The 18,039-nt window shown below is 48.7% G+C and overlaps 4 protein-coding genes across 4 annotated transcripts; 2 read left to right on the forward strand and 2 right to left on the reverse strand.

Moving 5' to 3' along the window:
• Positions 1 to 1,581: 1,581 nt before the first annotated feature.
• TRUGW13939_07994 (uncharacterized protein) lies at positions 1,582 to 2,302 on the reverse strand (the record flags this gene model as incomplete). Its single annotated transcript, XM_035491130.1, has 4 exons — positions 1,582 to 1,599; positions 1,654 to 1,763; positions 1,830 to 1,975; positions 2,037 to 2,302. The coding sequence occupies 4 exons, from the start codon at positions 2,300 to 2,302 to the stop codon at positions 1,582 to 1,584; spliced, it is 540 nt and encodes a 179-aa protein (XP_035347023.1).
• Positions 2,303 to 2,911: 609 nt separating this feature from the next.
• Positions 2,912 to 5,730, forward strand: TRUGW13939_07995 (uncharacterized protein; the record flags this gene model as incomplete). The annotated part of the gene is made up of 7 exons (XM_035491131.1): positions 2,912 to 3,021; positions 3,085 to 3,154; positions 3,212 to 3,361; positions 3,423 to 4,217; positions 4,285 to 4,422; positions 4,480 to 5,317; positions 5,711 to 5,730. The coding sequence occupies 7 exons, from the start codon at positions 2,912 to 2,914 to the stop codon at positions 5,728 to 5,730; spliced, it is 2,121 nt and encodes a 706-aa protein (XP_035347024.1).
• A 581-nt stretch (positions 5,731 to 6,311) lies between these two features.
• Positions 6,312 to 7,560, reverse strand: TRUGW13939_07996 (uncharacterized protein; the record flags this gene model as incomplete). The annotated part of the gene is made up of 3 exons (XM_035491132.1): positions 6,312 to 7,279; positions 7,352 to 7,466; positions 7,519 to 7,560. 3 exons carry the CDS (start codon positions 7,558 to 7,560, stop codon positions 6,312 to 6,314), a joined length of 1,125 nt encoding a protein of 374 aa, XP_035347025.1.
• A 5,728-nt stretch (positions 7,561 to 13,288) lies between these two features.
• Positions 13,289 to 17,674, forward strand: TRUGW13939_07997 (uncharacterized protein; the record flags this gene model as incomplete). Its single annotated transcript, XM_035491133.1, has 9 exons — positions 13,289 to 13,769; positions 13,844 to 15,459; positions 15,519 to 15,599; positions 15,650 to 16,184; positions 16,573 to 16,705; positions 16,775 to 16,846; positions 16,906 to 16,992; positions 17,048 to 17,236; positions 17,314 to 17,674. The coding sequence occupies 9 exons, from the start codon at positions 13,289 to 13,291 to the stop codon at positions 17,672 to 17,674; spliced, it is 3,555 nt and encodes a 1,184-aa protein (XP_035347026.1).
• Between the last annotated feature and the right edge of the window lie 365 nt (positions 17,675 to 18,039).

An 18,039-nucleotide genomic window follows, 5' to 3' on the forward strand; every position in this document is an offset into this window, starting at 1 on the left:
AACACAAAAACACAAAACTGTTATTGTTATTGCAGCGGAGAGCCATGTCGGATATGCGCTGACTGACCGCCCAGTCAAGCCACATTTGCATTTTAATAATACTACTATATACTACGGATATACAGCAAGTTGCGTATCCGTACTTGTACGAACCGTAATGACGTAACGAAGCATGCAACTGGATAATTATCCAGCCTCGACTGATCTCTCGCTCTGGTACGGAGTAATCATTAATAATATAACATGTAACTAGACGCTTGAGTCGTGTGCCTATTGCATTGACAGGATGTCGGACCCGCCACACACGATGATGTGGTGGCTCGACTCGACTCCACCTTCGACCAGCTTCAGTTACATGGTGCAGAACGTATCTTGGGGATCCTGACAGGTCATACAACGTACATAATAATAATAATAATACAAATACAAATAAACAGTAGTAGTACTACTTGAGTCAAACTGCCGGGAACAGCGCCCTCCGGTATCGAACAACGGAAATAATACCGTACCTTACGCCACGCTTGGTAAATTAGTGGTATGATCCCGTTTATTATGAGACATTTAATTTCGACCACAGGCGGATCACTTGAAGCTTAGCCCTAGTCAAAGCCATCTGCATCTCCCCTCGAGCGGCAGTTATAGTAGTAATAATACTTGTAAACTAGGTTAGCTGGTAGTTTTCGTGGTACCGTATATATCATGCAATCGCTTTACTATTCATTCCGAGGGATAGGCCCCCGTCTCACCGCCACAAAGTCATTTCCTCTTTCGGAAATCGGGATACAACCGTCTCACAACAGGGGGGGAAAAAAAAGGAAAATAACATAACACGACATTCCTGCACGTTCTGCACCGACCATTTGGCCACGCCGGTCTCTTTTCTTGTCAGATTGGATGGTTTTTTTTTTTTTGAAATAAATTTTTTTCAATTACTTATTATGGTGGCTACGAGCCAATTATATAAATTTATACTGGGCCAAGGAAACAGATATCTCACACCGTATTGCGGCAGATGGGTCTAATGCAGCTGCATGTACTATTCAGCTGTCTAGTGCAGCAGCCACTTTCAATGTTCATATGCCTAATGGAGATATTTCTGGAGAGTATTGCGTTTGCTATTCATGATTCAGGCAGTATTGTGGACTGGTCTTCCGCAGTGAATCCCTCGCGAGGTATTTAATCTACCCAGTAATGTGCTCAGCAACGTACTCCGTACTCCGGTCTTATCATCGACAGTAATACACGTGGCTGACTACTCGCGGCCCGTCCCATGGCATCTGTACGGCCTGTCCTCGTATCGTATGCTGTTTCCTGCGGGGTATCTGGCGTCTTATCTCCCTGCTCAAGGTCACGGAGTCTGTCGAACGGCCTGTGTCGACGACATGAGTCGAGCTCGTATTCCATTGAGCACGGTTTCGCCAATCCGAGTCTGGCTTGGTTAGTTCAAGGCTATGGTGAGCAGCCGGTAACTTATTTATAATCAGCCACACATCTTGCTGACAAATCACATGAAGCTAACCTTCAAAAAAGCCACCATTGCCTTTTATATGCAATAGATGCAGCTGTAGAGCCGCAGCCGACTTAAGAAAGCACCCGTGTCTTTAATTGTCAGTATTTCCTTTTCGAAAAAAAAAAAAAAAAAAAAAAGGCCACCCGTTCGATAGATGGACATACCACAAACTGTTCCAGAGACTCCTCAAAAAGCTCATTGTTGACCCCTAGTCCACCGGGATGTTCCACCGGAGACAGCGGATTTTTAACGACTGCCGCCCAAATATTTTATAAGTACGAGCGCATCTTGGCGGGCACGAGCTCCGAGACAAACTCACCGTACTCGACAAAGAGATTGACGTAGATCTGCTGCAACGCTATGCGCATGCTCGGGGCCTTGTCGTCCGTAAGCATGACAAACTTGATGCTTGTGGGCGATTCGTAGAAATGCAATTTGTACTGCGTCGTGCGGTAGGAGATGAAACTGAGGTCAGACATCAGCGCGTTAGCCATGCTTCAAAAGAAACACGCTTGCAAACTCGTACCTATCATCCTCGCCGCCCAGCTTGCGCACCATATTCCGCAGCGAAAACACTGTTCCAAACACCAGCTTCGCATCGTCATCGGCCCTGCGAGCCGTCTCGGCAGGGTTCAGGTTCTGGGTGTCCGATGTAGGACGGCTAAGCCAGCGGCGTTTGTAGATGCATTCAGCTAGTCGCGCAGAGGTTAGCGAGACAGACGGACAGACGGACAGGAAGGAGGATAGGAAAATACCATGGCGGTCGAAGATATAGAAGGCATAGACAGTCATGGCGGGCAACGATGCAAAGATACGTCCTGAGGTTGAAATAGAGCAGGAGGATTGTTTGGAAGCTGCTGGTATCCGACGCTGGCCAAGCAGCGCGCTAGTTTGCGCCCCACTCGCACGCTATTGGCCAATGGTTGCGGGCTCTGGCATGATTGGGCGAGGGTTAGGCCACAGTCCCGCCTGGCCCAATGCGGCTAGCGCGGCACAGTTATCGATTAGGGCGCTGATCCGCGATCGATTGGGCTGTATACGCCCGCTGCTGCTGCTCGCCTCGCCGTTTCTCCTCAGTCCTGCGTCGCCCCATTCGCTCGCTCGGAGCTTTTGTATTTTCCACTCACCGTGCGCCCTAGCTATTCGCCCACTGCCATTGGCTCGCCCTGCATCCCATCGCGGCTGCTCAACGCTCAGTCTGATCAGATCACCAACAACGTTGGACGGAACCGATTTCCCCTCCCCCGCGCTGTTCGATATAGTCATCCTCTCCCCCCTCCTCCCCCGCGAACGTGTGTCTGTGGGTTGATCAATCGATTTGCTGCTCTATTATTGCTGGTCTGGATTTTGAATTTGGCGTATTCTCGTTCACAACTTTAATACTATAGCGCCGTGGTGTACATGGCTGAGGAGGTCGTCAGCACGGAGCCAGCGTCGATGGCGTCGAGCCCTAGGCTGCCACTGCTGGATACGCAGAATCTTCCTGAGTCTCCCACGCCCATAAGACAGGGGTATGTCTTTTTGGTTGCCATATATTTCAATCTTTTCATTGCTCGATGTTAATCACTATGCAGCTCCGCGGCCTCGTACGAAAGCCCTCGGCGACATCAGCACCGTCAAGCAACCCTGCCACGCCAGGTCAAGGTCGGTGTTTATGCTTGTTGTCACCAGCAAAAGCTTGGCTGACCCAGCGCTTCGCAGGAAACTCTCAATGCTCGGTCCGAATACACAACCAGCCAGGACGATGGCACTGCCCAGCACCACATCAACCAGTACATAATCAAACAAGAAATGGGTCGGGGTTCGTTTGGCGCCGTACATCTGGCGGTAGACCAGTATGGCGGTGAATATGTCTGTCAATTCCTATAGCTACCACTGCTCTACCCCTACTAATACACTTGGGTTCACTTAGGCTGTTAAAGAATTCTCAAAGGCCCGGCTCAGGAAACGGCAGCAGTCGCACATGTTACGGCAGCCCCGCGGCCCACGGCGTCCAGGGACAGGCTTCAACTCGCCGCTTCATCGCCATCCCACCGGTTCGGATGACGCAAATCCTGGCCATCCATTGGACTTGATCAAGGAGGAAATTGCTATCATGAAAAAATTGTACCACAGCAACTTGGTCTCGCTGATTGAGGTCTTGGACGACCCCACCGAAGATTCCTTGTATATGGTAATGGAGATGTGCAAAAAGGGCGTAATTATGAAAGTCGGATTGGAGCAAAAGGCCGATCCGTACGACGACGAAAAATGCCGATTGTGGTTTCGGGACCTTATCCTGGGTATTGAATACCTTCATGCGCAGGGCATTGCCCACAGAGACATCAAGCCTGACAACTGTCTGCTTACCGGAGACAATGTTTTGAAAGTGGTCGACTTTGGGGTCTCGGAGATGTTTGCCAAAGACTCGGACATGTACACAGCCAAATCCGCTGGCTCGCCCGCTTTCCTGCCGCCTGAACTCTGCGTCGCCAAGCATGGCGACGTTTCGGGGAAAGCAGCTGATATCTGGTCCATGGGAGTTACGCTCTACTGTTTGCGCTATGGACGTATTCCATTTGAAAAGCAAAGCATCTTCGAGTTGTATGAGTCGATCCGTAATGATCCCTTTACTTTGGAAGGAGAAACCGACGATATTTTCAAGGATTTGATGCACCGGATTTTGGAGAAGGATCCTGCCAAGCGGATTACCATGCAGGAGTTGCGAGTGAGTTTTTTTCTCTCTCTTTCTTCCCTCTTCCTTCCCTCTTTGATATATGCTTCTAACAAAATAGAACCACCCGTGGGTGACCAAAAACGGTGCCGACCCATTGCTGTCAGAAGAGGAAAACACTGCACAGCTCATAGAGCCTCCAACAGAGGAAGAAATGAACACGGCCATCACGAATAACTTGCAGAAGATTTTCGTTGTGGTATGCTCAGTCTATTCCTCATTTTTTTGAAGTTTTCTTTTTCTCACGACTTCACAGATGAAAGCCGTCCAGAAATTCAAGAAACTGGTAGACCCTGCCAAACATCCACATATGCATAGCATCCTTGGCCTGGACGATGAAACACATTTGGTCCAGCCTCCGATGGAAATGGAGGCCGACGAGGGTATCGAGACGCTCAGCACATATAAGCGCGTCTTGAGAGATAGAAAATCCCATCCCCATCACCCAGAACACCCGCAGTCCTCGTCTGGCGAAAGGGGCCGGTCACCGAGACGACACGGCTCAACTGTTTCATTACACCAGGCTGCTGCTACTGCTGCTGTTGCTGCTGCTGCATCTCACGTTTCGTCGTCGAGAGAAGACACGCCATCTGGGAGTGCGTCTGAAGGCACACGCGGCCATGCGCGAGATCCCTTGGAGGAGGAGCATTTATTCCTCAACATCGGCCCATCGACGTTTAGCGGGCTTGTAAAGGCAGAACATGATGACTACCCACCATCATCATTACCAATTCCCATCCCTGACCCATCAACTACAAGCATCTCCGAATACACCACCACCACCACCACCACCATCACTAACAGCTCAGCGACAGCATCAGCAACAACAACCGAAATAGAAACAACAACCACCGTCCCCGAAGACTTCCCCATTGTATCTGAATCCCCCGGCGCATCCGAAATCGACATTTACGAAACCGCCTACCGCGAAGAAATCGAACGCATCAAACGCCGCAGCATCGCGCGCCGCGACACTTCGACTATTTATCTGACGCGCCGCGTCGAAGACAAAAAATATCATTTGGATGAGGTCATGAAACTGCTCCAGCATCCTTCGCCGACGACACAAAATCCGAACAACCAATTTGTGGGAGGTATACTACAGGGTGGTGAGGGGGCTTCCCCGCCGTCGTCAGACGAGTATATTCTGCGTCTTGGTGGGAAAGTTTCTGGCGCGGTGGCGTCGGCTCAGGCGGTTTTTAAGAGTGCGTTGACAACGCAGATTGAGGCGCGCGGTGGTAGTACTAGTACTACTAGTAGTAGTAGCAGTAGTGCGTTTGGCAAGAGTGGTGGTAGTACTGGTGATAAGATGGATTTGGTATAACCCATTTAACCGTCTGTCTTTTTTTCTTTTCTTTTCTTTTCTTTCTTTTGATTTCCCATTCTCTTTCGAATTGCTATGTTATGTGACGAGATGGATGGATGGATGATAACTCTACCGAAGGGAAACGACATGGAAATGATGACCAGTTATGTATTTTTAATAGGAAGATTAGATTTCTCTTAAATACTTTTGAAGATTTGCTTTGCAAGTAGCACCCCCATTAATTTATTACCATCAAATAATAAATAAGTAATAATATACATCAAGAGGCCAGCCAAAATATTCTGCCCGCCTCGATAAGAATAAAAATTCAAGCCAATAAAACAGTTGAACAGTTGAACAAGTTCCAACCAATAAAAAAAGCCACACCAAATCAATCAAACAGAAAACAATATACAAAACAAAAAGAGAGAGAAAAAGTGCTGGCATGAAATTAGCGTGTATGTCATATCTGCGTTCGTATGAAATCAAACTCATATAAATCATCCGCGAGATAGAGAGGTAAAAAAAATAATAATAAAAATAAAAAAGAGAGACAACGATCGTGTTTTAATGCATATATCGCATCACGGCATTACAGCTCAGATTCCATTCCTCCTCAAACTGGCATAATCAACTGGGCCAGTTTCTGAACTAAACCTTTTGAATCAACTCATAAAAAAGGGGGGGGACCGGGTAAAGGGGTCGGTCTATGTTTGTCGATCTTGGGCGGCAATCATCATTCATATAAATTTCTAAAAACATCGAGCTTTTTTTTGGTGGTGTCATGTTTTCGTTTCGCCAGGATGCGGCGATATAGCTGCCGTGACATATCCTCCGCTTTGATGCATCGGTGGTCCACTCTGTGCTTGGGCAAGGAGGCGGGGTTCTGCCGGTGGTGGATGCATGGTCTTTTCCTGCAGTCGTGGAGCAGGCGCGTGCTCAAACACGTTGGTGGTTTGGGATACGAGGGGCGGCTCGCGAGGTGATGTTCGTTGCATGCTGAAACTCTCTCGACTAGGGGGAAACGGCAGCGGCAGTCGTCGGTCTTGACTGCTTTGTGAGCGTATTATACCCTTGACCGGATCTATGTCGGGTGTATCTGAAGTGTCAGCACCAGTTGGCTGCGTGTTGACGCCCTGCTCGGGGGGTACGTCTCTGGGTGCTGGGGTGTCTGGAAGTCGTTCTTGCTTCTGTATCTCCGGCGTATGGGCCACATGCATTGGTGAAACCATAGAACTGTCGCTCGTAGCACTGGCACCCCCAGAAGGCGTCGCCGGATTATTCTTCGTCTTGGATAGGCGACGCCGCGGTGGTGGATATGATTCTCCACGAGCCTCGGCCTCTGCTTTCCGCCGCTCAGATTCCATTTTACTCGGCCTGCCTCTCTTCCTCGGCGGCTCTTGTCCTCCCTTTCCCGAAAGATGATCCCCCCATCCGGGAGAAATTGGGCCGGGAGACCCAGCGTCCTGGCCAAACTGTTGTACATTGCTATGCGGGGGCCGTGGTTGAATAGCACGCGGGAGATTGGGTTTCTCTGTTGGATAGAGCGGCCGTTTGCGTGACGCATAAGGATCGTGGGCCGATGACGAGGTAAGAGGTGCCGCATTCACGGGCGATGAGTTGAAACCCGGATATCCTGGCGGCGGAGGGGGCACTTGCCATGACTCTGTTGAACGGACGGGTGCTGGCGGCGGGTGGCTCGACTGCCACATGCTTTGGAATTGTTGTCTGCATTCGTTCACAGACCGACCTAGCAAAATGTTAGTGCGGGGGGTTGGCTATAGGAATCCTCTATAGGACTCCTGGGGTTGTGGTATTTTACCTGGCGGTAAAGGCATGTCGAACCATGGCGGCGATATATGGAGCTGCCGAATGAGCTCAACAAGATGGTTTGACGGAACACCGGCATTGCGGAGTATCACCGTCAATAGACCATACTGGCAGGTTGGTTAGCGGTAGGTGGCGACATGAACAAATGCTTGGAATTACCTTCTCCTCCTCCGTCCAATCTCGATCGATTTGATCCGGCATATCCAGACGCTCATGGGGATGGATCGATTTCAAGAGAGAGGTGGAAAAAACGGAGCAATAAAAGATAGATAAGAGAGGGAATTCTTTTTTGTCTTTTTTGGGGGGGGGGTCTTTTTTTGGCCCTTTTCAGAAATTCAAACAGTACAAAAAACCTCCCAAACGAGTGGCGTGTCTAAACGGGGCGTGTCACGCGGGGATGCAAAGGGAATCGCAGCAAGATGATATCAAGGCACAGCCACTGGGACCGAGAGATGAACTGGGGCGCGGGAGTTGAAGCTGGCAAGCGGGATTCCAAGTCATGAAGAATAGCAATAGCATGTAATAGTAAATAAATAAAAAAACACCAATTACGTATAAAATCCAGAAAATGAGTCAAAAGAAAGCCACGGGGCACAGGCGGACAATGACAGCAAGGCTTATCGGGGGCTGTCCATGGGTAGATCGGTCTGCCTTGTTTCTCTTGGATCCGTTTGCTCAAGGCAGACAGAGTCGAGTCAGGCGGTTTGGGGGAGAGAAGAGAAGGAAAACAAAGGAGAGCGCGCGATGAGGCTACAGCATCGTCCGGGGGGAGCGCGAACGAGGCAGGAGCGGGCGGGGGAAGGCGCGAGGGTGACAACAGACAACAGAGCAACGAGGAAAGAGCAGGACAGTTGAGGACACACGCGCGCCGGGAAGGAAGGAGCAGGCGCCCGAAGAGGGAAGGAGGGAGGGAGGGAAGGAGGGAGGGGAGGAGGGGAGGAGGAAAGGGAAAGAGAAGAAGAGGAGGAAGAGACGAGCAGAGAGACAGAAGCTCCAAGGCGGGCCAGTAGTAGTTAAATGTCTGTAACTTAAAAATGGATAAATAATGAATAAAGCAGGAAGATGAGCAAATTAAGAGTAGTTGTAGTAGTAGCAGCAGTGGTTGCTGCATTTGTCCAGCCAATAATAACAACAGTGACCCTGGTCCAGAGCCGCGGGTAAGAAAGAAAAAGAGCACCAAACTGGCAGCTAGCAATAATCACTAACAAGTTAATAAACAACACAATAAGCTTAGGTTTGAATGGGACCAGGCACGGAGCTCGCTGGCCAAACAAACAGCGATGCAGGACAGACTAAGATCGGGGGGTTCCGTGCAGATTCCGCTTGGGGCGGATACTCCGTACGCAGCAACTAGGTATGTAATTATTATTAACTGCAAGCAACGGTGCCGGGATTTCAGCTCTCGTCTTCTCTCTCAAGTCGGTCCCGTCGCACGAGGACCGAGCTGGATGGGTGCATGTTTTGACACGGGCTCGATCACGATTACGGAGGATATGCTACATGCAGGTTCCCGATGCTGCCTTTTTGCGTGCTGATCCGAGACAGGGTCCTATTAGATTACTTGTTAGTACGGAGTAGTACCATTGGTGCATTACGACATGCGTCAAATCGTCAAATCACCGAGAAACTAATTGGCTATGGCAAGCACATGTCCAAAACTTCAAGATCATTAAATTATAATTTACGGAGTTTTTTTTAAAAAAAAAAAAAAAGGAACAAAAATGATTCCCGCTCCAGGATTCCAGATCGACCCGTTTAGACGCGGCCGTTTCACGACGGGCCAGTCCAACCAACTCTTTATCGCCAACCCACATGCTTGCAGAAAAAAAAGAGAGGGGAAAGTGGAGAAAACTTAAGAGGAGGCTTATTATTATATAACAGACTAGGCGGGCCATAATATAGACTAAGAGCCATGATCCAGCACTATAACCGTAGTAGGAGGAGACTAGTCATGTATGAACTAGCTTTAGGAGTAGTAGTAGTATTATGATTACGAAGTGCTATCTGCCTTGTTCATCGACCTGGAGGCTAATGGAGCATTGGGGCGGCGGGCTTTTTATTGAGATACTCTTAGGAGTCTAGATGGTAACTGAGAGTGACACTGGAAGTGAGGGATCGCCAGCTGCTATTGACAAAAAAAAATCCTACAGTATGTAGTAGTTATTAGTAAACATTACAAGCTATTTCTTTGCTTATTCCGAACTCGTGGTAACTGCGCGGGTCGGGAGCTTCCCGCTTGGGTCGTCGAACCTGTCGAACGAATGGCGAGAGGGGCAAAAACTTGAGAATGAAAAATGAAAACTGGAGCAAGGCGCAGCATTGTCAATGTTGACTGGTTAGTCCAATCCTAGGTCGTAATGCTTAGAGACCTGGGCTAGTATGACCACCGAACTAGGCGCCTAGTCAATGCATGCAACTGCGAGGAAGGTGTTAGCACCAACTAGCGTACTAAACTAGCACGGCAGACTAGTACCATCCGGGTGCATGGTCAACAAACCGAGATTTGTTGATGATGTGTTTGTTTGCTTTTTTTGGGAGTAGGCCAAGGAATGATAAATAATAAATTAATAGTAAGTTGATATACATTCGTCACTGCTGAGTATACATTTATTTATAGGGTAAGGCGACTGCTTACTGGGTGGAAGCGAAAAAACAGCCCCACAGCTAGCCGCCGATTCCAACAAGCACCCCTGTTTGTTGATGGTTGCTGCTGCATCACCATTGGCCTACAGGACCCACCTGGGCGCCCTGCCGGCCGGCGCTTGGCCCTGAGCGGCTAGCGGCGCCATCCGCAGTGGGGTCCCGTGGCGAGCGCGGGACCAATAGACTGTCTCTATTCTAACCGGGTCCATGGTAATAATTAAATCCTATTTTATTCTTAGTTACGGAATATTAGTACATAATTTACATTAATTATTATTACATACATGAGAGTTGATTTGACACATGGAAAACATCAACAACCACTGCCAGTCTGAACTTTGAAGAACGCATATTTTAACATTGACTAGCAGACGTTGTCAAATGGCTATTAATGGCATCATTCCACTTGAGTACAATGCACACAGCAGCTGCTGGTCAGAAATAGAATCGTGTGCGTGGCTCTAATCAAAAAAGCCGATTCGGAATGATCTGTTTACTTTCTTGCTGCACTGTCAGGCACACAAAACCAACGACTGGCTATGGTTGTTTCTTTCTTTTTTTTCCTTGTTTCTTTTTTTTATCAAGGCGAGTCGTGTATATTGCATCTGCATGCATATTGCATCGTGCATATTAATGGCAAGTCAACTGTCATTCGACCACCCGCTCCTGCAGCCAAACAACTAGGGGCGCTTCCGTGAAGAACGCTCTGCTGTCAACCTGTAGATTTTCAAGCCCATTCATGCATTATGCAGCACTTATTATGCAGGATTGCACTGGCTCATTAAAAATAGTCCGTCATCGAATTAATCAAGGTTGTCAATTGCTAATAATAATGTCTATGACAACTCGACGAGGAAGTGGCAACAACAATGACGACTCTGCAAGCCCTTTCTCCACTTTTAGTCCTAGTTCCTTATCAAAATCAGAGACATCGATCTTGTGACAGTTTGTCGCTAACACTAACCGGGGAAATAGTACTGGGGAAACTAAATAAAAATAAATCATCATCAAACAAGATAATCCTCATGATAATACGAGCAAGGTATCAAGCGGGGATAGCTGTACACCGGTCAGTTGTAACAGTGTTTCCCTGAATCGAAGGAGCCGGGTCCCGCCGGGCTCATGAAACCTCGACCTCGGTGAGCAACTCGCCAACAAACACGGTCTTAATCAAGTAGTGACCAAAAAAATAGAAAGAAACAAAAAGGCACAGTAGCACAATGCCGTCCCCACTCGATTCGAAAATGAGAAATTATCAACGATGAAAGATGAAAAGATCCGCACCGTAGTACAGCCGGTATGACAAAAACTGCCCCAAATCCAAGAAGATGGGCAATGTCAGTTGGTGGGGGCAAGGCCTGGCTAGTTCGACCTCGGTGCTGCATGGAGAATGGTTGGGTGAATCATGATTTGCGCCGATTGTAGTCATACATTGGCAGCCTAGAACCCTAGATACATGGCTAGGGCGGTCATCCTGCGTTGCTCGTTTTATTTTCCAACAACAAGAACCACCCGTAAAGAAGGATGCAGAGGCTGGGTTTCGGTATTTCTTCTGTCGCATAGACTAAGCTTGCCCGAAGTGGCAGTCAAGTGGTTGCAGTGAAGGGCCTGGAGGCCTCAATCATCGACTAGTTGTGTGTCGCACCGCGTGCCATTGTTGTGGGCGGCTAACAAGACACCCATTACTTGTTTTCGACAGATCCGTCATATGACGGTGGATCCCACTGCAATGCGATGCATTTAATCGTTATTGTCCAGGTAATAATCGGTTGTGCTTATTGATTGTCCAGTCGAGGAGCTCCAGCCAAAGTGAGACAGTCGACTTGTGGTGTTTGTCGTCTAGGGCAGGCACCCTGGCCTCAATTTGGCTGCGCTTTGCACGCCGGCCCACGCTGCGAGCAAGCCTGCAAGTCTAGTCGTAGCTGAATAGAGACCGCTGACTGACTCATTGCCTCTACTATGGCCGCTCGTGAGACGTAACCTGCAAACAAGACAGCGGGTGATCGCCTCGCTTCGATCTAATACCCGCCCACATCGTCTCAGATATTCTTGGTCGGTGGCCAGTGGCACAACAGAAGGCAAAATGCCCATAATATGAAAGCAAATGCTTCCAGGGGGGCTTGACTCGTGCACGGCGGCGTAGTCGCCTCTTTTCAAACAGGTCAGCTTTGCCTGCATTGGTGCAGCGCTTGGCCCTCCCAGTCGGCTTTCACATGATGCCGTCCAAAAGGGAATGCCGGTCCGGGCTGGCAGGAAAGACAGACGGTGCTAATAATAATAATAGTCGATTTCGGTTGTCCAGATCAGAGGAGTATCAAACAGAGGCAGACGCCCGGCTCCACAACCTGCACGTCATATGTCTATCGTCGAAGCAAAGCACGGCGTTTTACCTCTCTTTTTCATTTGGCTTTGCAGTTGTGTCAAACGGCAAAATATTTGTAGGAGTCGAAACCGTCAAATTCTTGCTGTGGCGGAAGGAGACCGCTCCTTCCTTTATACCACCTCACTTCACCGCCAGTTGCTCCTGCCCTGGAGGACGGCCACGTTGACTGTTGCGTGTCAGCGTCTGGGCGAATCACATGATATATACAAAATCCGAATTAAAAGCACTGCCCAGTCACGCTGTATTCGATTTTATATAGTTGTTGATTTGAGGATTACCTAAACACCAGGCACTTAGTTTTATGGTTTGTATCTGTATCAATATATCAATTGATATATATCTCTCATTTTTGACTCGCACCACCCAGTTTCCAGTCAAATGACCACCTGAACACAGACGTCACCGCGTTACTTCAAATATGTTCAATGCCATTTCTTCTAGTGGATCGAACCGATCAGTAACCATATTGTCAACAAAATAATATTAAATAGTCCTCATCTTATTGGCAGAATCATCTCTATTCAAGGCTTGGCAGCCACAAACGGCTTAGCGCCGAATACTTTTTAGCATATAAAAAATCCGACCCCTGCGCATCCCTTTGGGCGCCCGCCACCAGCCAGCACAGGTGCATAATTGCAGGTGAAATCCAGAAGAAAAAAAAGGACAACCAAAGAAAACTCGCCTCGCCACATTCTCGGCGCCATTTGATTCTCGAAGCGCGCAGCCAATCGCGGCCATCTCTGGGCAGACAAGGCTTGGCATTGGCCGGGAGCCAATACCAGCGAGGCCGATGGGCCGCCGTAGCCTTCTTCGAGCTTTCTCCATCTTTTGCGACGACTTTCGCCTTCGCGGTTCTGCTTGCTTCGACAAGGATTTTGTCGTCCCCATCTTGTCTGAATCGTCATGCCGCCCCAAGACGATGTAAAGGCCAAGTCAGACTCGGCCGCTGACTCTGGCGGCGGCGGCGACAGAAGTCCTGACAGCGGAGGAGTGCCTGTCATCACAGAGGAAATGGAGGCCAGCGCCCTTGGCTCGCCCATGTCAGAAGTCAAGAATGAGCCTGACGAGCCATCACCATCATCGCCACCGTCATCTGTCAAGGCTGAGAGCCTGCCTGTCAAGGCTGAACCTAGCGACGATGCTTTGGTTACTAGCAGTGTTGGCGGCGACATCACGCTGAAGCAAGAGCCCGGAAAACCTCCAAAGCTCGCGCGCAGTGCCTCCCAGAAGGTCATTGCTCGCCCACCACAGCTTTTCGACCACTTGCCCAACAGCGCCAACGAGGCAACTGCGAGTTTCGAGGTTATTGGCAGTTGCATCTATTCGAGCAAGTACATGGGCCACACGGAACATGCCATGGAATGCGATTGCGCCGAAGAATGGGGTAAGTGATTACTTTGAATTTTCCGTGTCACTGGCCCTCTTTTTGTTGTTTATACGCATGCTAAGTGTGTACAGATGGAAAAGTCAACCATGCCTGCGGCGAGGATTCTGACTGTATCAACCGAGCAACCAGAATCGAATGCTTGAATGACTGCGGCTGCGGCCGAGACTGTCAGAACCAGCGCTTTCAGCAGAAAGAATACGCCAATGTGGCGGTCATCAAAACGGCCAAAAAGGGCTATGGCCTTCGCGCAGAATCCGAAATCCGGCCGCATCAGTTCATTTACGAATATATTGGCGAAGTCATCAACGAAGGGAATTTTCGACGTCGGATGATCCAATACGACAAAGAAGGGATCAAGCATTTCTATTTTATGTCTCTAAATAAAGGCGAGTTTGTCGATGCCACCAAAAAAGGCAACTTGGCTCGCTTCTGCAACCACTCGTGCAATCCAAACTGCTATGTCGATAAATGGGTAGTGGGCGAGAAACTTCGCATGGGAATCTTTGCTGAGCGACTCATTCAACCCGGAGAGGAGCTGGTCTTCAACTACAACGTCGACAGATATGGAGCCGATCCTCAACCGTGTTATTGCGGCGAACCGAATTGCACTGGCTTCATAGGTGGCAAGACCCAGACGGAACGGGCAACCAAATTATCCAATGCAACGATAGAGGCGCTTGGTATTGAGGATTCAGAGGATTGGGACATGGCCGTAGCCAAGCGGCCGCGCAAGAAGAAGACGGAAGAGCCAGACGAGGAATATGTGGAGAGTGTGCAGCCCAAGTCGCTGGATGAAACGGGCGTGACCAAGGTCATGGCGGCGCTGATGCAGTGCGCCGAGAAATGGATTGCTGTCAAATTGGTTGGAAGAATACAACGATGCGAAGATGAGCGGGCCCTGAATCGAGTTGTGAAGATGCACGGCTATCGAATACTGAATTCGCAGCTTAGCCTGTGGAAGGGGGACATCAACGTGGTGCTACAAATCCTCGAAGTGCTGTCGAAACTACCCGCTCTCACGCGAAATAAGATTATCGACTCTGACATCGAATCGACGGTCCAGCAATTGATCACGTCGGAAGACGAGCGAGTGGCAAAGCAGGCCTCGACGCTGCTCGAGGTCTGGTCCAACCTGGCTGTTGGATACCGAATCCCTCGTATGAAACGCGACCCAACGGCAACCACAACGCCAGTGGTCAGTCAATTTGAACGACGCGAAACAGCCCCGGGCGACCAACGCAACCGGTCCAAGTCTCGAACGCGGTCACGGTCACGCTCCATCGAGCCTCCACGGGGCCCTGCGGCACAGACACGCGGTGGTGGCTTTAGCGCAGCTCGAAATATTCCTCCTCATAATCGGGCCCCCCGGTTTCCGCGAGCTCCTCCGCTTCCCCAAGGCTGGTCTGAGAGGTCGGATGTCGATGGCCGAACAATGTATTTCACGGCGAATGGTCACTCTCAGTACGAACGGCCGACCCTGCCAGCTGCGGATATGCCAGCTGCAGGCTCGTTGAAAAGGAAGCATTTTCGAGAGATGATTGATAACATTATGGAATCTCGCTCGTCGGAAACCCCCAGGGACAAGACAAGCACTCCAGGCACTCCACAACCGCCCAAGTCAGAGTCCAAGAAAGAATCATGGAGGTCGTATTCGGAAGAAAAACAAAAGAAGATTTACGAAAATACGGTAGGATCTATTTATTGTCTTTGCAGGTGATTCACAGACGTCTGATTATCGGCATACAGATACATCCCCACGTCAAATATGTGGTGGACAAATTCAAGAAGAAATTGCCCAAGGACGATTTGAAGCGATACGCGAAAGAGGTACGAGTTTTCCCACTCACCAATATTTGCTAATATGCTAATAATTGCAGGTTGCAACAAAGTTGGTTGACTCGGATTTCAAACACGGCCGAGTCGAGGACATCACGCAGGTTTCGGACAAACAGCAGCAAAAGATCAAGAAATACTGCAAGGAGTATTTTGAAAAGGCTGTGGCTAAACAGCGAGCGCATGAAAAGAAAAAGGCCGACAAGAAACCGGGCGACAGCAAATCCAAGGATACAACACCACAAGCCCAAGCGGGTTCACCAGATGATGAGCCCAATAACATAAACAACAACAACATCAACAAAGAGTCTGAGAGCGACCGCGACTTTGATATGGATCATGACGGCGGCGACTCAGAACAACAGGAGCCAGCGATGACGAAACGAAAGAGAGACCCCGACACCGAGGTTGACAAGGGCAATGCCTCGCCGATGAAGCGGCCCAAATCGTCGACGCCGTTGCTTGACCAACAGTCTCTTCCTCCTTCAGAAGTAGAAGACGAAGACGAAGAAGACGACGCAGAAAGACTAAACGATGAGCAGCTGGCCCATGCGGGCCTCGCAGCTTCTTCCCATCAGAGTATTGGGGTTGTACAATAAGAAAATTTAATGCATCTAATTAATAGACAAGTTCTTCCACATCACTCTGCTACATAACCCTTAGCGTGAGGAACTTAGTTACTAGTAGCTATCCCAAGAGATTCATCCCAAGTAACGATGATTCATCCATCGTGAGAGGCTGAGCCATCGACCCAGAATGACTCGATATGAGTCGTCGCCCGTATCGGGCCTAGCGCGGCCGAGCCACTTCTCTCCCCTCTTGGTTCTCTGCGGGGCAAAATTGAGAGAGAAAAAGCTCTCTCGTTCGAACCATCTTTATAAAAAAGCTGCTGGAACTTTCATACTTTGGTGTCTGTCAGATCAGTACATATTATTTTTTATTTACAAAAAGGGTGTTTTGGATTTAGCGTCGAATCATTTCTTCGTCAACAACCCAGCAGTGAAATTTCACTTTCTAAACGTCATTCTCGGAAACGCAGAAACAGTACTATCGACCACTACGACAATGGCGGTTCGCGCACAGTTTGAAAACTCGAATGAGTAAGACTTTGGGTTCTGGAAATATACTCTTTATTGGTTTACTCATGATTTTTTTTCTTCTTGGTATAGGGTTGGTGTGTTTGCGACACTGACGAATTCATATGCCGTCGTGGCTATCGGCGGATCCGAAAATTTCTACAGGTTAGACTCCTTCTTTTTTGCTACTGGTTTAGTTGCTAATTTTCGGGGAAAAAAAAAAGTGTCTTTGAAGCCGAACTGCAAGACGTTATCCCCATTTGCCATGCTTCAATCGGCGGAACACGAATCGTTGGACGACTGACAGCTGGGTGTGTACCTTTTACTTCTGAGCGCTTCAAGCAAGAAATATTAATTTATTGGTAGAAACCGCAAGGGCCTCCTCGTGCCCACGTCAACTACAGATCAAGAACTGCAACACCTGCGCAACGCGATCCCAGAAGCCGTCAAGATCCAACGGATAGAAGAGCGGTTGTCGGCACTCGGAAACGTGATTTGCTGCAACGACCATGTCGCGCTGATACACCCTGATTTGGAGCGGGAGACTGAGGAAATGTAATCATTCCTTCCTTTTCACTAATAAAAAAAAGAAAGAAAGAAAGAAAGAAAGAAAAGAAGCTGACCCTAAATAGAATCGCCGACGTCCTCGGCGTCGAAGTCTTCCGTCAAACTGTCGCCGACAATGTCCTCACAGGCTCATACATGGCCCTCTCCAACCAAGGCGGAATCGTGCATCCCAAAACCTCTGTTCGCGATCAAGACGAGCTATCCTCGCTGCTGCAAGTACCTCTCGTCGCAGGCAGTGTGAACCGCGGAAGTCCCGTGGTCGGTGCAGGCATGGTGGTGAATGACTGGCTCGCTGTGACGGGTTTGGATACCACAGCTACAGAACTTAGTGTTGTGGAGAGCGTGTTTCGGTTGGGTGAGATGGGTGCTAAAGGGTTGGGTATGGGCAATGCTAATAAGGAGAGTATTGTGGAGAGCTTTTACTAGTTTTTCCTTTTTTTTTTTTTCAGTCTTTTTTTTTAAACTGTCTTCTTGAGCATTCAAAATTATGAGATTATGTGATGAATTGAAGGCTTACTCGCGCTGTTCATGTCGATATCTAGAGAAATGCCTATGATAATCAACTAGGAATTTGATTTTGCTAGGCCAATCTTCTCAAAACTCAAATATGATAGTAAATGTCATGTCAAAAAAAAAGTACTACTGTACAAAGATGATATCAATAGCTCAAGAAAATGCCAACAGCAGAGAAAATCAAACGACAACCAAAACTAACAATAGATACAAGATACAGTGACCGAAAAAAAGTCTGATATGCCAATGTGCGATACAGTTAATAAACCGAGAGTCTC

This window comes from Talaromyces rugulosus, chromosome IV (assembly GCF_013368755.1).
Source record: "Talaromyces rugulosus chromosome IV, complete sequence".
NCBI classification, from domain to species: Eukaryota; Fungi; Ascomycota; class Eurotiomycetes; order Eurotiales; family Trichocomaceae; genus Talaromyces; species Talaromyces rugulosus.